The sequence below is a fragment of the Pagrus major genome, chromosome 4 (genome assembly GCF_040436345.1).
Source record: "Pagrus major chromosome 4, Pma_NU_1.0".
Lineage (NCBI taxonomy): Eukaryota > Metazoa > Chordata > Actinopteri > Spariformes > Sparidae > Pagrus > Pagrus major.
The window spans coordinates 2049392-2072118 of record NC_133218.1 but is presented as its reverse complement, the minus strand read 5'-3'; the positions used below and the strand labels follow the sequence as shown (position 1 = coordinate 2072118).

Here is a 22727-nt window from a genome sequence, read left to right as displayed (position 1 = left end):
TTAAAACCACTGACAGATGAACAATGACCATCTTGTGTTACCATTAAATGTTCTTCCAGAGAAACCTTCATGTGGATGTAACACCCACCAAAACACCATTCCAGAACCAAGTACCCCACCCTCATGGCACCAACACTCCCTGATGGCAGTGGTCCCCCCAGCAGGTCAATGCTCCCTGCCACACCACAAAACCTGCTTAGGAATGGCCTGAGGCATGTGGCATAGAGCTCAAAGTGTCGACCTAGCATCCAAACTCCCTAGATCCCAATCCAATCGAGCATTTGTGAGATGTCCCTGAACAATGATCATTGGTATTCACTTCACTTGTCAGTGGTTTTAATGTTGTGGCTGATGTACAGACATGGTTCTGGTTTTGATTTTCCAACGGCTTAGTTCATACAACTGGTGGAGAGAATTAGCCAATGCAGAAGTTTGGGAAACACAATCTTTTCAATTTATAGAAAACCCATTACATGAATGTATAGAAATCAAACAGCTTCCTGTTGGAGCCACTAATGTGCAAAAGTATCTATTGTGTACCTTACTAGTGTTTTAAACCATTTTTAAGAGGTCAGCATACTGTAGCTCACCCGTCCACTGTTGCTCTATTGCTCGTATTTGTGCATCTGTGAACTCCCAGTGTTGTGCCAGAATCTTCCATTCCCCCCGGCAGAGGTGCTTGGTGGCCAGGCTCCACAGGACAGAGCGAATATGCTGTGTCTCTGGCTGGTGGTCCTGCTTGAAGCTTAGAGGCCTCTGCACCCAGGAGTCCTGCTCACTGCCCATGTGATTCTGAAGCCAAAAGGGAAGCAATTTTTTAATCCTTAGTGAACATACAGGTATGTGTTACTGTGCAAAGCATCAGAAGTTAACAAAAAACATTTAACATCCTGTAGATGTCCAAGAAAATTGCTATTAGGTGGAAATTATATCAAGGAAGGAATCTTGAAGAACCAAATACATGTTTTGGTGGTGCCAATTCATAATTTAAAATTAGAAAACCTCCGCTGGCACTGAGCTCCACAAAGCTCCACACAGGACCTGCTGCTTCTGCAGCTGCTTTCTTTAAATTACTCATTTAAAGCTCTGTTTTTTTTTGTTTTTTTTCATTACACCCTACCTGAACAGTGTGCTGCACACCACTCAATCTTTGATGTAGAGCTCTGGATAAATTAAAGTTGGAAAGGTAAAATGTTCTCCTGTATTGCCATTGGCAGATCACCATACTGTCACTCACACATCAAAGGCAACACCTTGGAGCAGTGTCACACAAAATACAATTAAATAAACCAAAAACATCAGTTTCCTAGAAGACAAATTGGAAGTAAGTATATGCTATTTTGTGTTTTTGTGTTATTCTATGTAATGATTAAGTTACACCAGGTTAGCCACTGCAGATCCAGATGCAATTAAGATTAACTCACCTTCCCCCATTTATAAAAACGGTCAGCTTTGATGATCATGTCGACCAAGATTACGTGGTTTCCTCTTGCTGCCACCTCCAGACACGTTTTCCCCTGCTGTATATATTACATAGTCAGTAAAACACAGCAAATAGGAAGTACATTACTCTGCTCTTCATGATATATCAGGTAATGTAAATTCAAAATTACACTAGTAAAGAGGAATTACACACAAAACAAAGGCATATAACATATCATACAGCGTAATACATACACAATACATACATATCTTTTATCAGGCTAACAACATGTATACTAAATATATACTATGACATTTGAAATAATGTCTTGTACCCCAAGAAAGGGTTCAGGTATGTTGGTATTAACTGAGATTATATGGATTTGCACTCCACTGCACCTCTAGCTGTGAGGGTGACTACAACACTCCTTTTCAATCATTTAATTTGTTTGTTTACAAAATGGAAAAAATAATTATGAAACGAAGTACATTTACTTAAGTAAAGTAAAGTAATGTCTGTAAAGCTCCTATTTGCAAGATAGTGGATTTTTTAATCTCATCCCGACTTGTCAAATACTGACACTTTCAGACTGTCAGTCGGGTTGACCACCATCCGAAAGTGTCAGTATTTGACGAGTTGGGAATGAGACTAAAAAATCTCCTATCTTACAAATGGGAGCTTTAAGTACCTTTTTAAAGTACTTTTACTTAAGTATTCAATTGTACGCTACATCTACTTCAATAGATTTCTGAGGGAAGTATTTTTCCTACATTTATGTAACAGCTGTAGTTACTAGTTCTTTTACAGATAAAGATTTTATTCAACAAAAACCTGTGATGATATTATGTGATATAATGAAGTAGTACATGTGAATGCATCAGTAATAATAAGTGTCACGATACTACAATATGGAAAGCAATTCTTCTGCGTACTTTACCACTTTTCACTTGTCCTTATTTATTGCTACTTGAGTAAAGAATCTGAATACTTCTCCCACTACTGCACATACATAAAATATATATAAAATATCTGATTATAATAAAAAAGCAGACAAATTAGAAGATGAAGAAAAGCTGCACATCATCATTTTTGAAAAGCTTGATTCTGTCCTGAGTGAAATTGTGTGCTGTTTGGTACCTTGTCAGTTAGACTGAGGTTAACACCAGAGATCAGCATCATCTCAGCCGTGTCCTGCCAACCATGCTCTGCTGCTATGTGCAGAGCAGTCTGTTGTCTCTGTGGAACCATGTGACAGAAATCTGTTAGGTAATATTATTGCACTATAGGACCATCACCAGGTCATTGTGAATTGTGCTGCTTAAAGCATGTAGTTTTCGGCGCGTCCCAGTAGCTCAGTTGGTAGAGTCTGATTTGCAGCCCTTTGCAGCTGCTCATCCGATTCCCTGTCCCCTCTCACACTGTCCTGTCAATAAAGCCATGAAAAGGCCCAAAAATATTACTTAAAAAAAAAAAAAAAAGCATGTAGTATTCTATGCTTTCCTGAAATGAATGTGGGCACAGAGGTCATGTAGAGCTGGGTGCTTTAATGTTCCTTAAGGTTCTGTGATGTGTACCAGTGCAGCTGTAGCTTGTACTCACACTGTCAGTCATGTCCAGGTCACATTCAGTATTTATAAGCAGCCGCACAACCTCTGAGTGATTGTTGAGTACAGCCAGGTGGAGCGCTGTGTTGTGATGCTGTTTCAAACACAACAAAGAAGACAATTAAAATGTGAATGATAATAAGACTACCCACTGTTCAAAGAAGCCACTATGGTCTCCTTTAGTTTCAAAGATCATATAAATGATTCTTTAGTCATGTTAGAATTTAAGAAAAAAACCTTACTGATGCACCCAAATGCTCAAATTTCACCTGGATCACCGGTGTGGGTTTTTAAATGCTGATGAGTGAAATTTGACTCTGCCTCTTCACCAGTGCTATATGCAACGTTTTATCAAACTTATTCTTGATTAGAAGTTGCTATATTAACGACAGTGGTGTCAAAAAATGCTGTTTCATCAAAACAATGAGTCTTCCAGTTTCCCCTTTTGAACGATAAAAACAGACTACTGCCACCTGGTGGTATAGAATGATTTCCTCTCTCACAAGCAGAATGTACCAGTGAGCTGGCCGTCAGCTATAGTCTTTGTGGTGTGTTCAAGTGCAGCTTTTTGCCTGAGACACAGGCGATGTGAGGTGAAGCAATAGACAGACCTTGTCACAGCTAGTTCTTTAACATTGGTTTAGTTTGTCTTCGCCTCATAATAACTTGTGCACCTCCTTCGTTCTCATCCACAAATTTTTTGTGACCATTTTCTTTCTCTATTTTTCATGGATGTAGCTAGCTAGCTACGTAGGAAGATGGTGTCCTGATCAAATTCATTAAATCCTGATGAAATATAATGAAGTTTATCTTTAAAGCCACTGTGTAGAACTGTTAAAGGTTTTGTCGTAGAAAAATGAGACCATCCCTGCAAAAATTGGTGTGGTCTCTTTGTTGCTTTAAGCTAGTCAATCTAGTGTACCCCTGTCGTAGCTTTATCTTTGGGGGGTGGGGAAGGAGGGAGCAGCATACAATGCAGTCTGCCACAGTGTCTTATTATTACTACCAGTGGAGGTTAAACAGCAACTTTGCCGATTTTCAACTAGATTTGTATCACTATAGTATTGGTAGTATATGCAACTGAACAATGTTAACATTGGTGGCATTTTGTAAGCTTGCATATAGTCAGATCTCGGTAGAGAAAGCCGCCACTCTCTCTCTCTTGGATTGAGTGAGGGGCTTCTCACTAAACATTGATCAAACTGTCTGAACTAAGTAGGGCTGATAAACTATAAACCAGATTCTGTTACTATACTGCCTATTTCTAACTTAAAATATTTTCAGAAACATATTTTAGCATACTGTCTATCTGCAATAGAGAAAAGGTCGGGAACTGAAAGTCTGCGCAGTACTGTTCCAGTATGGTGAAAATAGAGGCTGAAAAAAACACCACCATCCTGTTCATTGTCTATTTCTCTCCTGAAATGTTTTCATAGACGTATCTTAGTTACTGTTTAGCTGTAATACCATATTGTTTGTTTCCTGCTGGCAACTTTACTGTTTCCCACCCAACTCACAGACTGTCATCCATCAGTGGGAGTGTTAATTGGTCCGGTGTGACGCAGTGCATTGTGGTTGATGTAGGTTTTCTACCTTTATAGAAAAAGGGAATACCACAGCCCCTTTTCTCTTTTTTATCTGGTCACGTTGCACCAATTTCTATATATATATATTATATACTATATGTATTCATGCATTCTTACTACATTTGTGGATTAACCTTCTAAGTGGGAGAGTTTTTCATATATCATACAGAACAAGAAACAAGTCACATGGGAGTTGACGTTACTTACATTGTTTACAGCATCTATGTTGATTCCTGCTTCCAGCAGCAAACTGGCCTCTCTGTCAAAGCCATGCAGTGCCACATAATGGAGAGCACTCATGTTCTTCTGCAAGTAGAAGGCAAAAAGGCTTTAAACCCTGTCTCTTTCAGACTGTCAAAAGATTCCAAAATATTTTCTCTTGTGTATATTGCATATAATGACTGTAAATGAACAAACCGCACATTAGTTTGTGCATTGACATTACAGTGGGACTCCAGCAGCACTTTGACACATTCATAGTGACCTCCATCAGCTGCCAGGTGCAAGGCTGTGAGACCATCCTTAAAACACAACAGGTACATTTCAGTCTGGAACACTGAGTCAAATTGTCTTGTATAATTAGCAAATTGTGCGATCAGTCTACAGCATGTCAGAATTAATGAGAACTGCTCATCAAAGGTTACTAGAGATAAAAGTGACATCTTCAAATTCCTATCTGTCCAACCAACAGGCAGAACAGAACATATCATATAATGATATGAACAAGAGAAAAGCAGAAGATCTTCACATTTGAGAAGAGGGAACAAGCAAGCATTTGGTATTTTTACTAGATGAATTATTTAAATGATTATTCACTTCAGATTTACAGATATAGAAATGTGAGCCTGACTTGCCCATGACCACACAGCTGTGGAGTCATGGGCTGTCACGATTCTCCAAATATATAGTGTCATCATTTTCATGTTTGGTTTTACTGTTTTCTGAAAAGAAAGATTTTGACCTACATTTAACCTTTTTTTTCAAATGTATTAGTTTCATGGTGCAAGAAATCACTGTTCAGTGCAGTTTATAGTATACAAGGTATTTCTGGGACAAGCACAACTGAAACCAGTTTTGTAAAATTTAAAAGTAACAGAGAAAATAAAAAACAGGCTGCCAATTATTGATTTTTTTAAAAAAAATGGGCTTTGAAGTATGCAGCCAAGTCCAGTCCACTTACTATATTCCTCTCATCGATGTTCACTCCAGTCTCCATGATTTTCTGCAGAACCTCAGTGTGGCCACGCTTCGCTGTTAGATGCATGGCTGTGTTCTCTTCCTGTAGTCCAGACATAACAACACATTATGTCCAGAAGCCCATTCACAGACAACTTCCTCTACATACAGTGCATCCATCAAAACATGTGAAGAGGGGCTGGTAACTATACTACTGGTTTCATACTTTACTTGATCTACACCAAAAAGGAGAAGTGAACAATTTCTTTACACACTAACCTTGTGTGTTGGCTTAACGCTCTAGTCATTTTGCTAGGTGATAGTATGGTGGTCATCTTACAGTATTTTTACACCAGAAGTGAGCCTGAGTAACAATGTTACCAAATCCTAAGTTTTATATTTTGTGGTTGATGAGCGACACCACAAACTTTCCATCTTATCCACCGCCATATACTATACAGATTGTAAAGGAACATTTGTGATTTGTTTTATTAGGCTATGATGAAAAAAACTGACTCAGAAGATCCACCTGGTTGACTATCAGTGAAGCAGTCAATCAAATCAGACTAACTCTTTTAAAAAACACAAAACAGTTTAAATAAGTAGAAAATGTTGAGGGGTCTTTCTGAGAGATTACAAGATGAGCTAGCATCTAGGGAAGAACCAGCATCTCTAGAGCAGCTGATAACACTAGCTATCTGCCTAGACCTCCCATCGATTGAGGGAGAAAAAGAGAGATCCGGAGGAACCCATGCAGGTGGGGAGGACCTGTTTGACCCCGGAGGAACAACAACGCCGGATCAATAAGCAACTCTGCATTTACTGTGGACAACCCGGACACTACCTCGCATTCTGCTCGGCGCTGCCAAAAGGTCCGGCTCGCCAGTGAACAAGGGCACATTGGTGAGCCAGACTACCTCCATTCCCAGCCCTACAGCTCGTATGAACCTCCAGTAGTTGCGTGAGTCGTGTGAGAAATTAAATAGTTTTCCATTCAGTAATCAATATACCATAGACCAAAGACCATATCAGGATTTGAGAGAAGGAGGGGAGATTCCCCTTAAAGGTGTAAGGGTCAGAAAGTCATATGAGGGTGTTCCTGAGGTGTTACAGGAAGGTAGATATGATGACATTTACATTTCAATAAAACAGCAAAGGGTCACTGCCCTGGCAAAGACATGATCAAAACAAACACCAGGGGGTCATTGTTTTGGGAAAAAGTGATTCATGACTGTCATAAAGTATGCAACCACTGTATTTAAGTCAGAAACATTTGGAAGACTGAAGAGAACACTTTGGGTCTTCTCTCCATGCTGCATGTATTAAAGAGATCTGACTCATGATACTGATTCTGAAATTCTGAGAATTAGCAACTCTCAACCTCAACAAGGAGAATTTCCCTTACAGTTGCTACCCATTCATGTTTTTGTGGACTCCCCATTGAAACCCTCGACACCCCCAAGACTGTGAATGCACTAGATGGGCGGTGCCCCCACATAAACTGGTGTCTATGCCTCCATTTCCAGCTGGAGCGTTTTTTGCCACTCCCACTGTCTCCGCTCTGCCGTCACAACTGTCAAGTTATCTGCCTCCATCACTCCAACATCACCAGACAGTCTCTTGTGCTTCCAGTTTACCATGATTTAGCCACAGTGTTCAGCAAGGAACGAACTCTGTCTCTGCCACCTCACCGCCCATATGACTGTGCCATTGATCTACTCCCTGGTGCGCCTCTCCCTTCCAGCCGCCTGTACAACCTGTCACGCCCCGAGAGAGAGTTGATGGAGGAGTACATAAACAATCCTCAGGGCTGGCTTCTTCTTTGTGGGGAAGAAGGATGGGAGTCTTCGCCCTTGTATCTATTACCAAGGACTAAATGACATCACAGTTAAAAATAAATACCCAGGACTTCCAGTTGGCAGCCGCATGGAGTAGGTGCACACATTTGCGCTCCAGCTTACTTTTCATTTCTTTCACTCCTTTACCTCTTAATTCAACAACCAAAGTGTTGGTTTCGAATTAAGACCCATTAAGACCACCAGATCCATAGTCCTGGGTCTTGCAAAATCGGTCGAAGGCGGGCGCCCTACAGACTTCTTCTCTGGTCTGCTGTGCGAGGTTCAAAGATTTATTCGTCACATGCAATTGTACAAGTACAGCAGCAGTGAAATAAACTGCAGCCACTCTGTTTACTGTGCAAAAAAAAGTGCAACCAGAAAATAAAATTTAAATAGGAAAGTCAAACTGAAAAGAGAATAATATAAAAGACTTGAATTTAAATAGAAAAAAATAAAATAAAATATATATATATATACATATTATAAACAAAAAGACAAAAGTATTTACAGAAAGAACCGTGTGCAAAGTAGCAGGGTGTGTATGCATGTGTGTGATATATTGTGTGTGCTGACTATGTGTTATGTTGGTTTATGAGAGTTTATTGTCCGAATGGCCTGAGGGAAGAAGCTCCTCCTCAGACGCTCAGTCCTGGCCATGACACTGCGTAGGCGCTTGCCAGAAGGCAGCTTCACAAACAGTTCATGGTTGGGGTGGGTAATGTCCCTTATACTGGTTGCTCACTGTCGGACAGCGTGTGGGACTCAATCTTCAAGCTTGTCAATTCAACATCTATCTGCACTCGTCACTGTCTGTTACAGTTTAAAGTCGTACACAGGGCCCATGTGTCCAAAGTCAAATTGTCTCGCATGTATCCAGACGTAGATCCCTGCTGTGACAAGTGCAAAAGAGATGAGGCCTCACTTATCCATATGTTTTGGACGTGGCCTAGTCTAGAAAAATACTGGAGGGACGTTTTCCAAACCCTATCCCAAATTCTTAATTTCGAATTGGAGCCCAGCCCTCTGGTTGCCCTTTTTGGTACTACTGGAGAAATGGATACGGTCCTGACTGCAGTCAAACGTCGCACCTTGTTGCCTCTCTTATGGCCAGATGGGCACTACTACTAAGTTGGAGGGATGCTGCTCCGCCCACCCACCCTCAGTGGTTGAGGGACATTATGTCCTGTCTTAGCCTCGAAAAGATCCGATACTCAGTCAGTGACTCGGACAAAAATTTTCAACACGTGTGGGGACCTTTCCTAAAATACTTCCGGAACCATCAGTTGAGCTAAAGACTTATCCAGCACTCTCCTTTATGTTGTTGACCTTCCCTCTGATCGCAGTCAGTAACACTCTCTGTGTAAATTTATCAATTTTCTGAACAACTCTTTATTTATTGACTAACTAATTTCCCCTTCTAAATCATAAAACCGGACTTCCAGCACCTCGCTGAATTGTTCCAGGGATGAAGCTCCATGCAATACTAAATCCCGGCTTGAAGATGGGGTGGGTGTGTGGGGGGGAGAAAAATGTATGGATGTGAGTATGTTTAATTGCTTTTCGTGTATCAAGCTATTTGTATGTATTTCACACATCTGTCAAAACTCAATAAAAATATTTGTGAGAAAAGAAAAAATATAAATACCCACTGCACCTGATCGACCCATCTTTCGAGCCTGTGTCACGCCTGGATTTTCACCAAACTGGACCTTCGGAACGCCTACCACCTGGTCTGCATTCGGGAGGGCGATGATGGAAGACGGTGTTCAACACCCCCCTCAAACACTTTGAGTACCAGGTGATGCCTTTCGGTCTCTCTAACGCCCCAGCTGTTTTCCAAGCTCTCATCAATGACATTCTCCAAGACATGTTAAACCATTTTGTATTTGTCTGCTTGGACGATATCCTGATTTTCTCCAGAACACTGGAGGAACACATAGAGCAGGTGAGGCTGGTGGTGGGCTTTGTTATAGCTCAGGTGAGGCTTCAGCCAGACCCCCCCAAGATCCGGGCCGTGGAAGAGTGCCCCACACCTTCCACACGAAAACAGCTACAACGTTTCCTGGGGTTTACCAACTTTTACCGGTAATTTATCCATGACTAAAGCCGAGTCGCGGCTCCTCTCACTCAACTCACCTCCCCTGCTTCCCCTTTTACCTGGTCTCCCGGTGCCAACAGCCTTCAAGAAGCTGAAGGCACTGCTCACTCACACCCCCGTCCTTCAACATCCCAACCCGGCTCGCCAGTACGTGGTGGACTCCAGCGTAGGGGGCATTCTCTCCCAGCGCAACGCTTCTACACACAAGCTTCATCCCTGTGCCTTTTTCTCCCGACGTCTCTCCCCTGCAGAGAGAAACTATGACGTGGGAAATAGAGAGCTCTTGGCCGTAGTCTTGGCGCTACAGGAGTGGCAACACTGGTTAAAGGGGACCCTGGAGCCTTTTCTCATTTGGACAGATCATAATACCTGCGTTCTGCCAAAAGACTCAATTCCCACCAGGCCCATTGGTCGCTATTCCTAAGCTGTTTTCATTACATCCTCTCCTACCGTCCAGGCTCCAGGGATGGAAAACCCAATGCCCTTTCTCGCCTCTTCTCATCTGACGCACCTCTTGCTGACCCAGAGCCCATCGTGCCTTTTCCTCGGATCGTCGGAGCTGCCACCTGGGAGATCAAAACCACAGTCCCAGAGGCCCAACAAAATCACCCCGACCCTGGTACTGGTCCATCGAATCCCCTATTCGTGCTGGAGGAGGTCCCAGGTGTTACAGTGGGGCCATGCTACCAGGTTCACCTGCCACCCCAGAGCCCAACAGACGCTGCAGTTCCTTCGCCAGTACTTTTGGTGGCCTGGTCAAGCTAAAGATGTGGGTGAGTTTGTGGCTGCCTGTGTGGTGTGCGCCCGGAGTAAGTCATCCCATTGCCCGGGGAGTGGGGGGGCAATGAGATGACTGGGACTGAGTCTCCTCAGGCCTCTGCCTGTCCCCAGTCATCCCTGGTCCCACATAGCGGTGGATTTTGTCACTGGTCTTCCTCTCTCTGATGGACACACCCGCTTCTCCAAGATGGTTAACTACATCCCCTTGGTCAAGCTCCCATCCACCACTGAAATTGCCGACCTACTCATCCTCCACGTCTTCCGGCTCCATGGCCAGCCCCGCTGACATCATCTCAGATCGCGGCCGTCAGTTCACATCTCAGGTCTGGTAGGCTTTTTGTAAGGCTTTTGGCACCACCTCCAGTCTAACTTCAGGTTACCATCCACAGTCAAATGGACAAATGGAGAGAGCCATTCAAGATCTGGAGACCGCCATTCGCTGCGTCACTGCCCGAAACCCCACTTCCTGGTCCTCCCTCGTCCCATGGGTCGAGTACGCACACAATTCCCTGACCAGCTCAGCTACCGGAATGACTCCATTCATGGTCACCTACAGCTATCAACCTCCTCTTCTTTCCGCCCAGGAGGGCGAGGTCGCTGTCCCTTCTGTCCATGCGCATATCACCTGGTGCAAGGAGATTTGGAGATCGGCCCGAGATTCCATCACCCGATCTACCCAGCAAAGTCAGCGGCTGGTGGTCGTCACCATATCCCCGCTCCCCAATATCAACTCGTGTTTCTCTCTTGGAGATACGTTTTTCATGTTCTCTCTACAATCAGTGTTCAACTGCACTCCAACTACCAGTGTTTTCAGCTCCAGCCGTCCAGCTCGCCGCACCTCTGCAGCCAACAGCCTTACCCTGTGCTCACCGGAGTCTCAACTCGCCATGCTACCACCAGCGCCACCGTGAGCTACTGCACCTCCACCTTCACATCCCCAGACGGGGACTTCGCCTGGGACTCTCTACACCTTTAGTCAATAAATTACCTTATATCCTACTTCCTGCCTCATTACCCGCCTTTGGGTCTACACTCCACCAACCAAGCGTAACAAACAGTTTTATAAAAGCTACGAGAATATTACACAGTTGCTCTCTTTAGCTGGGGGCTCAGACATGTGCACTGGCTAGCAATTAGGGCTTGGTCACCTGAAATTCTACATACTCTTCCAATTAATTGGTCAATTGGGTCACAGACATGAAGAGAATACAGTTTTTTTCCTGTGCACTCTCCCTCCCGCCCTCTCTTTCCCATTCCCACTTTCTCACTTTTCAACAGTGGTAAAGCATAATCACGTCATCATATACATTGATAATTATCAAAGGCAAACTCCATGTAAACCGATAGGGCAGGCAAGAGCCACGCTGCAGCAGCAACGCAGCCTATGTGAACACAAACACGTGAGTAAGTAGCAGCAGCTCAGCAACACAGCCACGCCACAATAAACAAGCATCCTGTTTGTCTAGCCTGTTACAGGCCAATTTCTCTTTTGAACTCTGATGCAAAAATTATTACTAAAGCACTTGCTATGAGACTTGGGAGGGTCCTGCCAACCATTTTACACAGATCAGAATGGCTTTGTTAAAAATCGCCAGGGGTTCCACAATGTGAGGAGAGTTCTTAATATAATTCATGAATGTAAAGGGTCCCCTGACACTGCCATTTTGTCACTCCATGCAGAGAAGGCATTCGACCGAGTAAAATGGCCCTGTTTCTTAACTTGTTTTAATGTTTTGTTTTAATGTATTTTAAATTCTTTTTAATGTAATAATTAAATAGTAATTTTTGCTGGATTTCTGTTGATCATTGTGATAGTTGGGCGACTCGGACCAATTCAGGGCAGAGTAATACCGGGTTCTGGGAACGCCGGAGCTAATACGAAGAAAAGGTGTTTTTTCCTATTAAGCTGTTTCACTGCTGGATTGGGGGCCAACTCAGGGCCGAGTGGGACCAAGTGGAGACAAGGGGTCTCTTAAGGTTATCACCGCTGGTTGGCTGCTTTTTTTCAGAATTTGTAGCGTAAACAAACTGAATTCACGGTGACGACCAGGTCTTAAGGATAAATATTAAGTGCACTGGGACGAGTGACAAGTAGAACAATGGGAGGTAAATCCAGCAAAAACCAGGAAGCTGGCGTAGGAAAGATTTCTTAACTTGTTTTAATGTTTTGTTTTAATGTATTTTAAATGCTTTTAATGTAATTTTTATGCGCCTGTAAAGCACTTTGAGTTGCCTTGTGTCTGAATTGTGCTATATAAATAAACTTGCCTTGCCTTGCCTTGCCTTGCCTGTCTTCTGTAGGTGCTTGCCCATTTTGGGTTTGGTGATTACTTTCATAAATGGGCTGAAATTGTTGATGATTCCTCTGAAGCTGTATCTACAAATAATCTGATTTCTGAACCATTCAAACTAGTAACTATATCTAGGCACGAGACAAGGCTCCCTAGTTTCACCTCAACTTTTTGTGATAGCCATGGACCGTTAGCATTAGCGATTAGATCACACCCTTCAATTTGTGGTATTAAGCCAAGGGACTCAGAATATTATATTGATTTGTATGCAGATGATGCTATCGTGTTTATTATCTCATCTTGTGAAATCAATACCATCCCTCTTGGAGTTGATTACTCAATTTGGCAGTAGAGTTAACGAAGATAAATCTTCTATAATGTTTCTAAATGAATATGAAATACCCCACCAATTTGTAAAAGCTATAGAAGGTGAAGGGCTTGGCACTGGATAGCTTTTTATACTCTGCTCTATATGGCAAGTTTTTCCTCACTCGTATCGAGGGTCTAAGGACATTGGATGTCGTTCACTGTACAGATTGTAAAGCCCACTGAGGCAATGTGATTGTGATTCTGGGCTATATAGAAAAAATGATTTGATTTGATTTGATCCTGTTAAGAAATTTAGAAAGAAACACGGTTAATCCGTTCATGAAAAACACCACTGCTCTCTGGTATGAAGTACATAGATATCTGGGTGATTGCCCTGTGTTTTCTTGCTTCTCCCCAATTTGGGGCAATGATCATTTCCGCCCAGCTAAAAAAGGCATGGGTTTCAAAATATGGTTAAGTTAGGGCATAGTTACACTGCAGGATCTGTATAAAGATAACAATCGAATGTCATTTGATGAGTTGAAGGCAAACTATGATGTACCACAAAAACAATTTCTTCAAGTACTCACAACCTCCAATGTCCATTTTAGAAACATTTGTAACAAAAACAAACAAACAAAAAGGCCTGGTCACAAAATTACATAACATAATGGTCAAAAACCATAAAGACAACTCAGAAAGAAAGAGACAAGAATGGATACAAGTCTTACAAGAGGACATTTCAGTTGATGAATGGAGTAAAATATGTCTGTACACAAACCATCAACACTCAAATGAGATTATTACAATACAACTGGGTAATGAGAACATATGTCTCCCCTGTGAAGTTGCTTATGTGAGTGTGAAAAGATCAAAAGATTCTGGAATTAAGTGATGTAATGTATCTCTCATACTACGTCTTCCCCAATACCTGTTAGTCCTAAACTGTGTATATTAAGCATTTATCCAGACAATTGTTCTCTATCCAATAGAGAAAGAAAAATGGTCGACCAATGTCTTTTACAAGCTAGACGCTCTATTGCTCTTACATACACTGATACATACACATCATATACACCATTATGCCACAACCTGACAGGTGACATGTATAACATTGATCATCTCATTACAATCCAATGATCTGCTTGGAAAACCTGGGTGTTTGCATTCATTTAGATACCACTTGACACACACCACCCACCCAAACACCAAGTACACCCCCTCATGGTAACAGCACTCCCCGATGGAAGTTGGATGGTAAAGTGGCATCTACATGAATGCCAGGACCCAAGGTTTTCCAGCAGCAAATTGTTGCCAAATTGGCAGTGGTTTTAATGGTGTAGCTGATAGGTGTATTTCACAAAATCTATTCATATAACTATCAATTTCATAATTATATATTTGTATTTATTTAATACTAAACACTTTGGAGCTCCCTATGGAATTCCTCAAAAATTCCTGAAAAAGAACAAAATCCAACACTGATGGAATGTTTATGTGGTAGCCTACAAAATACATGGTAACCACTAACCTCAGCTGTACAATTAATAAATTCCCAATCTGATCCCACTCATTGCACCAAATAAAGAGCTCAGTTTGTATATATACTTCCCACCTGTGGTTCAAGGTGATCATGTGATGGATTATTAAATTCTCTAATCTGTTAACTGTATTTAGTGACAGGTATTTATACATATTACAATATTTACTCTGAGCCTGCTTTTAGAAGTAGCAGTAGCAGAATAATGTAGCTGGCTTTTTTACCTTGCCCAGTATACACAGGATATAAAGCCAGAGCATATCCTGCTTGCACTGTTTGTTTGTGTTAGGACGGACAAGGTGTGGTCATGGCAGCCAAAACTGAAGTATAACATCTTAGCTGTTTTATCTACTTGCATCTTTTTTTGACTAACTTGTCATTTTTTAGTTGTTTTTATTGAATTCATCTACATACTTTTTTTGTCTTGACCCCCAGCCCATTGTTTGCTTGAGTACAATATTGATCTGCGTGTGTGTGTGTAACTACCTTGTCCTTCAAACTATGTGTGCAACCCATTCCAATCAGAAACTCCACCACTTCAGATTGTCCATGTTCAGCAGCCAGGTGAAGTGCTGTCTTCCCTGACTGGTCAGAGAGACAGCAGTTACACACATAAGGTACAATACAGGAAATATGTATTTGCAAATGATATTGATAACAGCCAATAAAATGACTGTTATAGCAAGACACATATTCTCATATAGCTAACTATAAAGCAAGGAATCTCAGTCTGTCAGTCTGTCTCTTTGTCCATTGCATCTTAAAAACTGTTCATTCAATCTACTTCACACTTCACAACAGGTTTGTTGCTGAGAACCTGTTGCTGAATTGCAGTGTTAAATTTGGTGAAATTTGGACATATTCAATATTAATATATTTTAAATAAACAGCAAACACTGCTCTGTGCAGCAGCAGGGGCGACGCTTCAGCGCTCTGGCTTCATGGCTCTGCAGACTGAAGCTGGGCTCACATGTATTCTCTGTCATGTGATATCATGGGGAAGCAGACTTAAACAAAATGGAGATTTGCGTGGTGCAACAAAAGCAGAAGATTAAACCAGTCTGGATGGTCAACACAGGTTTTCTATTCTTTAATGAGAACTGGAGTTGAGTTTTAAGATTCTGTCAACAGTATAATGCTAGCTGACGTTAGCGTCAAGGGCTAGAATGTTTACCGTTGATTGGCAGTTGCATCAGCTGCTCTGGGATGCCTCTCACTGGTTGTTGTGGTCCGGTGTAGAAAGTACCAATGTAATCAACATTTCAAATCTTAGACTTCAGGGTGCCCCAGTAGCTCATTTGGTAGAGTGTGCATCCCATGTACAGGGCAGTCTCCTCACCACAGCATTACAGGGTTTTAATCTGACCAGTGGCCATTTGCTGCATGTCACCCCCCTCTGTCTCATCCCATTTTTCCTGTAATTTCTCTAAGATGTCCTCTAATAAAGCCATACAAAGCCCCTGTGTTGAACGGCAAGTTTTGAACCGGCACTGCACTAGTTCTGCAAAAAGACAGTCTGTAAGGATCAGTCTGTAAATCGAAAACAGTGTAAAGCAAGGAGTCACCTTGTCAACTCTGTCGAGACAGATGTCTTCCAGGTCCTCCATAATAAACTCCAATACGCTTATGTGGCCCCGCTGAGCAGCACAGTGCAGCATACTCAGACCATCCTACACACACACACACACACACACACACACACACACACACACACACACACACACACACAGACAATGAGAAAATTACTGTATATGATAATAAATTACTGTGATGATGAAATGAAGCAGTTCTTACTTTGTTTTCGCAGTTGAGCTTTGCTCCACAGGACACCAGGATCTGCAGGATTTTTAAGTGACCAAACCAGGATGCCAGAAGCAGAGCATTCATGCCAAACTGTTGAGAAACACTGTTTTATGACAGGGAAGCTCTCATAGTACCAGTATAGAAAGTAGCTTTCCTACTGTGTGATTGTTTTTTTAGTTTTTCTTATGTTAGAAAGATTTCTTACTGAGTAAAGTAAAAAGTGGCAGCAGGCTCAGTGCCAGTCTCACCACATACACTAATTCATTGTAAACTAATATCATTTGTTTGCATTCCTCTGTACTTGTTCGTAAATCTTTGCTACAGTGACTTCTTCTGAAGTCAAAATAAAGAGAAAACATTTTAGATCTTGTTCTCTTAATTATCACATAGTATTTCGCTGCTCAGAACAGCAGCAGTGTCTTATGAACTTTGATGTCCTTTTAGGTTTTATCTTGGCCTTGTCTTTTGTATGTAAAAGGATGTAAAAGATGAAAAAAAGCATTACTGTGTAATGTCACTACAGTAAATGTAAAGACTTTCGGCAACTGGCTCAGTATGATCAGTATTATGTTTTGTGATATAACATATTAGCATGTTACATTTTTATGGTAGGAAATAATTTAATTCAGTGGTAAATCTTGTGTACATACAGTGTCCCTCTCATCTACATCAGTGTCATGGACCAGTAGGAGACGTAAGGCCTGTTCATTCCCAGCTCCTGCTGCCCAGTGCAGTGATTTACGGTCTACCTGTACAGAGAGAGACAGAGAGAGACAGAGAGATACATACATGCTCCTCACAGTGCTTGCACAGCTAAATTAGACCAACATCCTCAAATATAGACTGTTTATCTGTTCAATAAAACCTCAGCCCTCAGTTTATAGTTGACCTTTTCAACAGCTGACAGTTTGCTGACATCACAGGTGGAGCCAATTACATTACTAATGGCTTAGTTCCGTAGTTAGTTAAGTGTCTCAATAAGCCATGTCAGTGACTGCACATGCAGAGTACTAAGGGTCTGAAACTGGCTTATCTTAATGTGCTATTATTTACTGTATGTCATGTGTTTTGTCTGAAATTACATGTTAAAATATGACTTTAAAAAGTCAAACTCTCAAGAGAGGTCATCAAGAGAGGTTCACGAATATATATACAATAGTCTCCATTAAGATGCATCTCTTCCTGTCTGCAAGTGTCTACTGTGTAATAACCAATGTGTTAGTGCATAAAAAGTCTCTCAAAGTAAATGAAGTATACTTACAGGATTTAGAGTTGCTGTTTTTTCATTTTTTTAGGTGCATTAATAACATGCATCTGCATGTTATTAATTTTAAGTTGTATTTAATCAAATTGAGACATTGACATTTCAAACATATTTATAATTTTAAATAGTAAATTTTAAATTTTAAACATATTTAAAAACAATAATGGAATTGCACATCTTTCTATAGGATTACTGACAGCGCTTATCTTTCATGCACACAAAAATCCATAAAATTCACACTTGCTATAATGCAGTAATTGAAAACATTGAGCCAGGACAGTGACTTAATTTTTGGCATTGAAAATGTAATTTGGCATTGAACAGGAAACACTGGCATAGAATTTTTTTTTTTCTCTATGTCTTCTTTTTTCAGGTATAAGTTTTGTTTCAGTGTCACTTGTTTTCAATTATGACTTTCTGTCACTGTTTAGGTGTAGAGGATGGCTTTGAGTTCAGGCGGCTAGGAGAGTGTAATTTAAATCCAGTATAACCTGCATACTAATGAGTTCACACTCCTCTGGACACATGGTCCACTCCAGAGCCTCTGACATGACTGTGTTTACCTTGTTGCAGACAACGCCATATTGTAGAAAAAAAAAAATTATTTCAGGTCCAATTCTATGGCTGGTTCAGATGAATTTTATTTGCTGCGCAGTGGAGACAGAAGTTCACAACAAAGCTATAGAATTCTTTTTGACTAGAATGAGTTTCTGGCCACAATTATTTACAGGTTTACGGCTAATTTACAGGTTTACGGCTAAACAATTGGTATGGCCTGACCCAAGCTAATTCTCAGGGAAGGAAAAGAAATATTGAAGCTACCAGCATATATGCTGGACTGACACAGAACATATATATATGTTCTGTGTCAGTCCCAGGTGGAGGCTGTCTGAACTCAAGTCTGTCTGAGCAGATTAACATAGATTCAATACATGTTACATTTCTGTGTCTGAGATTACTATTGTAAAGATAACTAAAAGGGAGAGTGGCTGAGATTCAGGAGCAGGTTGGGTTGTTAAGGTGTGAGTGACATTGGCTCTCCTCGCAACGCAACAAAAGGGCTGACTCTGGGATCTGTTAAGGCCCTGACACACCAGGCCAACGGTTGGCTTTCAGCCAATATTGGGGCCGTCTGTGAGCATCTGTGGCCCTAGTCATTGTGGTGTGTCCCCCATTGTTGCCACTGGTCAGACCTTTTCAGCGTTTTTTCAAGCAACTGAGCATATTGCATGTATCATGTTGGTGAGACATATCACTCTGATTAGATGTTCAACGACGCGATTTAGTGCACGTGAAGAGAAATGGAAAAAGAAAGGGAAAGTCCCTTGAGCCCGTCACTGTAATATCCATGATTTCACCCATTTAGTGCATTTTCTCCTTATTTTTCACCTCCGCATTTTCACCAGTGCCATTTGCAACTTTTAATCAGACATTCTCTCGATTAGAAGTGGCTATATTTCTAAGAGTGGTGTAACAACACAGCTTTATCAAAACAACGGTTTGCATATTTATAGATTGTTACTACCTGCTGGCATAGGAAGCAAACGTTCTAGCCAGCTGGCCTTCGGATGTAGCCTTTGCAATATGTTCAAGTGCAGTTTTTTGACCAAGACACAGGCAACATGAAGGCAACACAGCAGTTAACTTTGATCACCGCTTCTTGATGTGGATCTGGTGTGTCTGGTCCCTTAATCAATATTAGATACTTAGTCTCAACACTGATTTGCCCAAGAACTGTACTTAAGTACAGTTTAGTTTTTTCACCTCGACTAAATGTACTTGATAAATTTAGTTAGTAGTGTGATGGCCCCTGCTGCTGTTTATTAGTGTTGTGTAGGTTTGTTATTGACACCCTCTACCTGTCTCGCTCTGAAGCTGATTGCCGAAACAGCCAGATCTGGAGCACCTGGGCCTAGTGCTCTGACAGATATAAGAGTCCGGCCTCTAACTGGGCTGGCTCTCTCCCTCTCTCTCTATCTCATCAGCCTCACCAGTGCCTGCACCTTTTTGGTTTTGTTTAACTATTGTTTTGCTCCACAAACACCTACACAACACCATCTCTCAACACATCCGCATTTACACCACTGAAACCACTGACATACACACCTCATCTTGCAGTTTACTGTTTAGTTTCCTATGTTCATTACAATAAATTACTTATGTTCATTTTGGCACTCCGTGTCCATTCACATTTTTGTCATGGCCTGGAGCCAGCCTACAACACTAATTACTTTGCAGATTCATATTATTCAGTGCTGCTAGGCTATTAGTTCTGATGTGTAACCATCAGTGTTGAGTGCTGACTACAGACAGAGAAATAATGCTGTATCAGAGCCAAAGTAGCACATTTTAAGATTAATTTATTTTATCTGCAACTGGACATAATAAACACAAATACCAAACGAATATACAGTATGCTGAAAATCAACTCCATTAATCAGCTAGGCCAATAATAAATCTATGCCAACACCAGGTCTGCTGCAAAAAGCAGTAGTGTTAACCTTTGAAGTTGCACTAAATAACTTACTTTTGAGTACATGCACCTTTTTCACAGCAGACATTTCAGTAGACAGAGAGACAAGCACAGGTGTAATTCACATGAACAATGGTATTCCATTTAGGCATACCAAGTATTGTGTACTTGAGTGAAAGTGAGCCCTTAAAACTATTATTAGTTTCAGCTCTTACTATGGAAATAAAAAGGGTTGCTGTGAAAAAGACCAACTGAATTTGAGGGCATTGACTGGCGAGGCCTAAAAAGTGTTTGTCTTTGAGCAGGCTTACTTTATTCTTGGCCTTGACATCCACACCCTTCTTGATCAGTTCCTGCATTTTGTCAGTGTCGTTCCTCTTTGCAGCATCATGGAGCTCCTTTTCTGACCACAGCACTGTCAAGAATGATAGAAAAGGAGGGATTTCAAACGTTAAAGTCTGTTCTTTCTTTTGTTTTGGACTCAAATTGGGCCTTAAACCTATAGGCGTACATTATTGGCTGTATTGCACTGAGCGTTGCTATTGTAATTCCCAGTTTAATTCTCTGACTGGTTTTAAATCTTATTCTATTCTTATTTTTATTCTATATAGTTTTTAACCAGGCAACTCATTTTTTAAGTTTACTTTTTTTCCTATTTATCTGTAGTGTCTTCTGTCATTGCGCTGTCGTTGCTGTAAAGCATTATCTTATCTTATCTTTCCATTGTACTGTATATTGCACCTGATTGATACAGACAGTAAAGTTGTGCAAGTCTGCATAGTGGACACTTTACCGCACATTGACTATAACACAGAGAAATTAAGTACTATGAACCTATGTGATCAAAGTATGACTGGGCGATATAGGCATAAAATAATATTGCAATATTTTTAGGCTGTGTCACAATATATGATATGTATCTCAATATTTTGAAATCTCCTCAAAAGTACCTCATAAATGCTCGGACTAGGCCACAAAATCAAATATCACAATATTTTTTACCAAATACCTCAATATTGATATTGCAACAATACTGTGGGATGACTTATGGTACTTTCTCAAATATTAACACAATAAGATTTTTGATAAATAATCATCAGTAATGTGGATGTTATGACTAAGTAGGTAAAGGCAAGTATTAGAACAAGTAGAACAGTCTGGTAAGTTCAGAAAGTTGTCTCGCTTTACTGTAATGCAGCCTTTAAAACCAGGAAAAGATAGCACATATGCCAGGGATGCCCAAACTTTCTCCCTTGGAGGTCCAAAGCTGAAATTTAATACCAAAATGGTGCTAGGTTTCCAAGATCCCTTGATTGACTGACTTCCTGCACAAAATGTCACTCTGCCTGCCTTATAAAAACAATTAATAATTATGGATCCTGGGTGAGCATTTTATCTCACAAAAAATCAAATAGAATGAACAGCAATTGACATTATAATAAAAGAAAGAAAAAAATGCTAGAAACATCTGGCGGGCCAAATCAAACCTCATGGTAGGCCAACTTTGGCCCAAGGGCCCCACTTTGGGCCACCCTGACTAATGCCATGTCACGATACCTAACCTCTCTGTGTAACGACATAACATTGTTGTATTGGCCAGCCCTAATCCATAGACATGAACATTATCCGTCTATGGCATATGGAATTGAGGTTGAAAATCGGTGAAACCGTCCTTTAATGTACCAATAGGCTTCCTGGTGATTCACGCAAATCCTCGTGCAGGTTCTTCAATAAGCTTGTCTTTCAAACTACACTTATAATAACACTAATAACAATAATGTCCTAATTATATTACAAGAACAAACTCGGCAAAAGGAGGACAGTAGGCTGCTTCATTTTTGTAGGTAACAGAAAATCAATACTGTGTATCATATATCATATATGAGCGGTCAGTCCCGGACCTGTTCACCCTCATGACACCGTGTTAACAGTCCTGAACAGCTACACCTTCCTCTGTTGGCTTAAACGACGTTTCCCTCTGTGGTCAACACGGACATCCTGCTGCTGACAGCTCGCTCCCCGCAGTCACACAGCGGAGTGGACAACGATGCTAGCTGTCTTTACTTACAGATATCATCCTCCGACACCAGCTCGTCCTCCATCTTTGCGATGTTTTACAGGCGCCTCTGACCCTCAGCTGTCACCTCTCATTGCTGTGCTATTATGTTCCTGCAGAGGAAAGGAGGCTGGACGGTACGAGGAGCAGGTCTGTCCGTCAAGTCACAAAGTAAAGACTGAAAATATCAATTGGTTTCCGGTCACGACCTTCAAAATAAAATGAAAATCAGGCCTGAGTACCCGCCTGTGTAGCAAACTTAATGATGAACTGACCTACGCTTTTTTCAAGTAGAGATAATTCCAGTACGGTAGCTGATACAATAAGTAAATCAATTAAGCTTTGGAAAAAAAAAAACAGCGTCCCCCCTGAAAACCAAAGAGAATTATACAAACTCAATTTCTTAAACTGGCAATAGACAATATTTTTGCCTTAACTTATTGTTATGATGTTGATTATTGATTGCTTTGTAATGACTATAGAATA

At 41.1% G+C, this 22727-nt stretch overlaps 1 protein-coding gene across 2 annotated transcripts in view; it reads right to left on the bottom strand.

Moving 5' to 3' along the window:
- ankdd1a (ankyrin repeat and death domain containing 1A) overlaps nucleotides 1–22333 on the bottom strand; it is a 28237-nt gene extending 5904 nt beyond the window's left edge. For both annotated transcript variants that reach the window (XM_073463713.1, XM_073463714.1), the window contains exons 1-13: nucleotides 22254–22333; nucleotides 20497–20600; nucleotides 17099–17197; nucleotides 16440–16538; nucleotides 16211–16315; nucleotides 15132–15230; nucleotides 5794–5892; nucleotides 5036–5134; nucleotides 4821–4919; nucleotides 3023–3121; nucleotides 2561–2659; nucleotides 1425–1520; nucleotides 591–792 (exon numbers count right to left, since the gene is read on the bottom strand). In XM_073463713.1, the coding sequence (XP_073319814.1) occupies nucleotides 591–792; nucleotides 1425–1520; nucleotides 2561–2659; nucleotides 3023–3121; nucleotides 4821–4919; nucleotides 5036–5134; nucleotides 5794–5892; nucleotides 15132–15230; nucleotides 16211–16315; nucleotides 16440–16538; nucleotides 17099–17197; nucleotides 20497–20600; nucleotides 22254–22287 (1333 nt within the window). In that variant the 5' untranslated portion in view covers nucleotides 22288–22333. The remainder of the gene's footprint in view (nucleotides 1–590; nucleotides 793–1424; nucleotides 1521–2560; nucleotides 2660–3022; nucleotides 3122–4820; nucleotides 4920–5035; nucleotides 5135–5793; nucleotides 5893–15131; nucleotides 15231–16210; nucleotides 16316–16439; nucleotides 16539–17098; nucleotides 17198–20496; nucleotides 20601–22253) is intronic.
- Nucleotides 22334–22727: the final 394 nt, after the last annotated feature.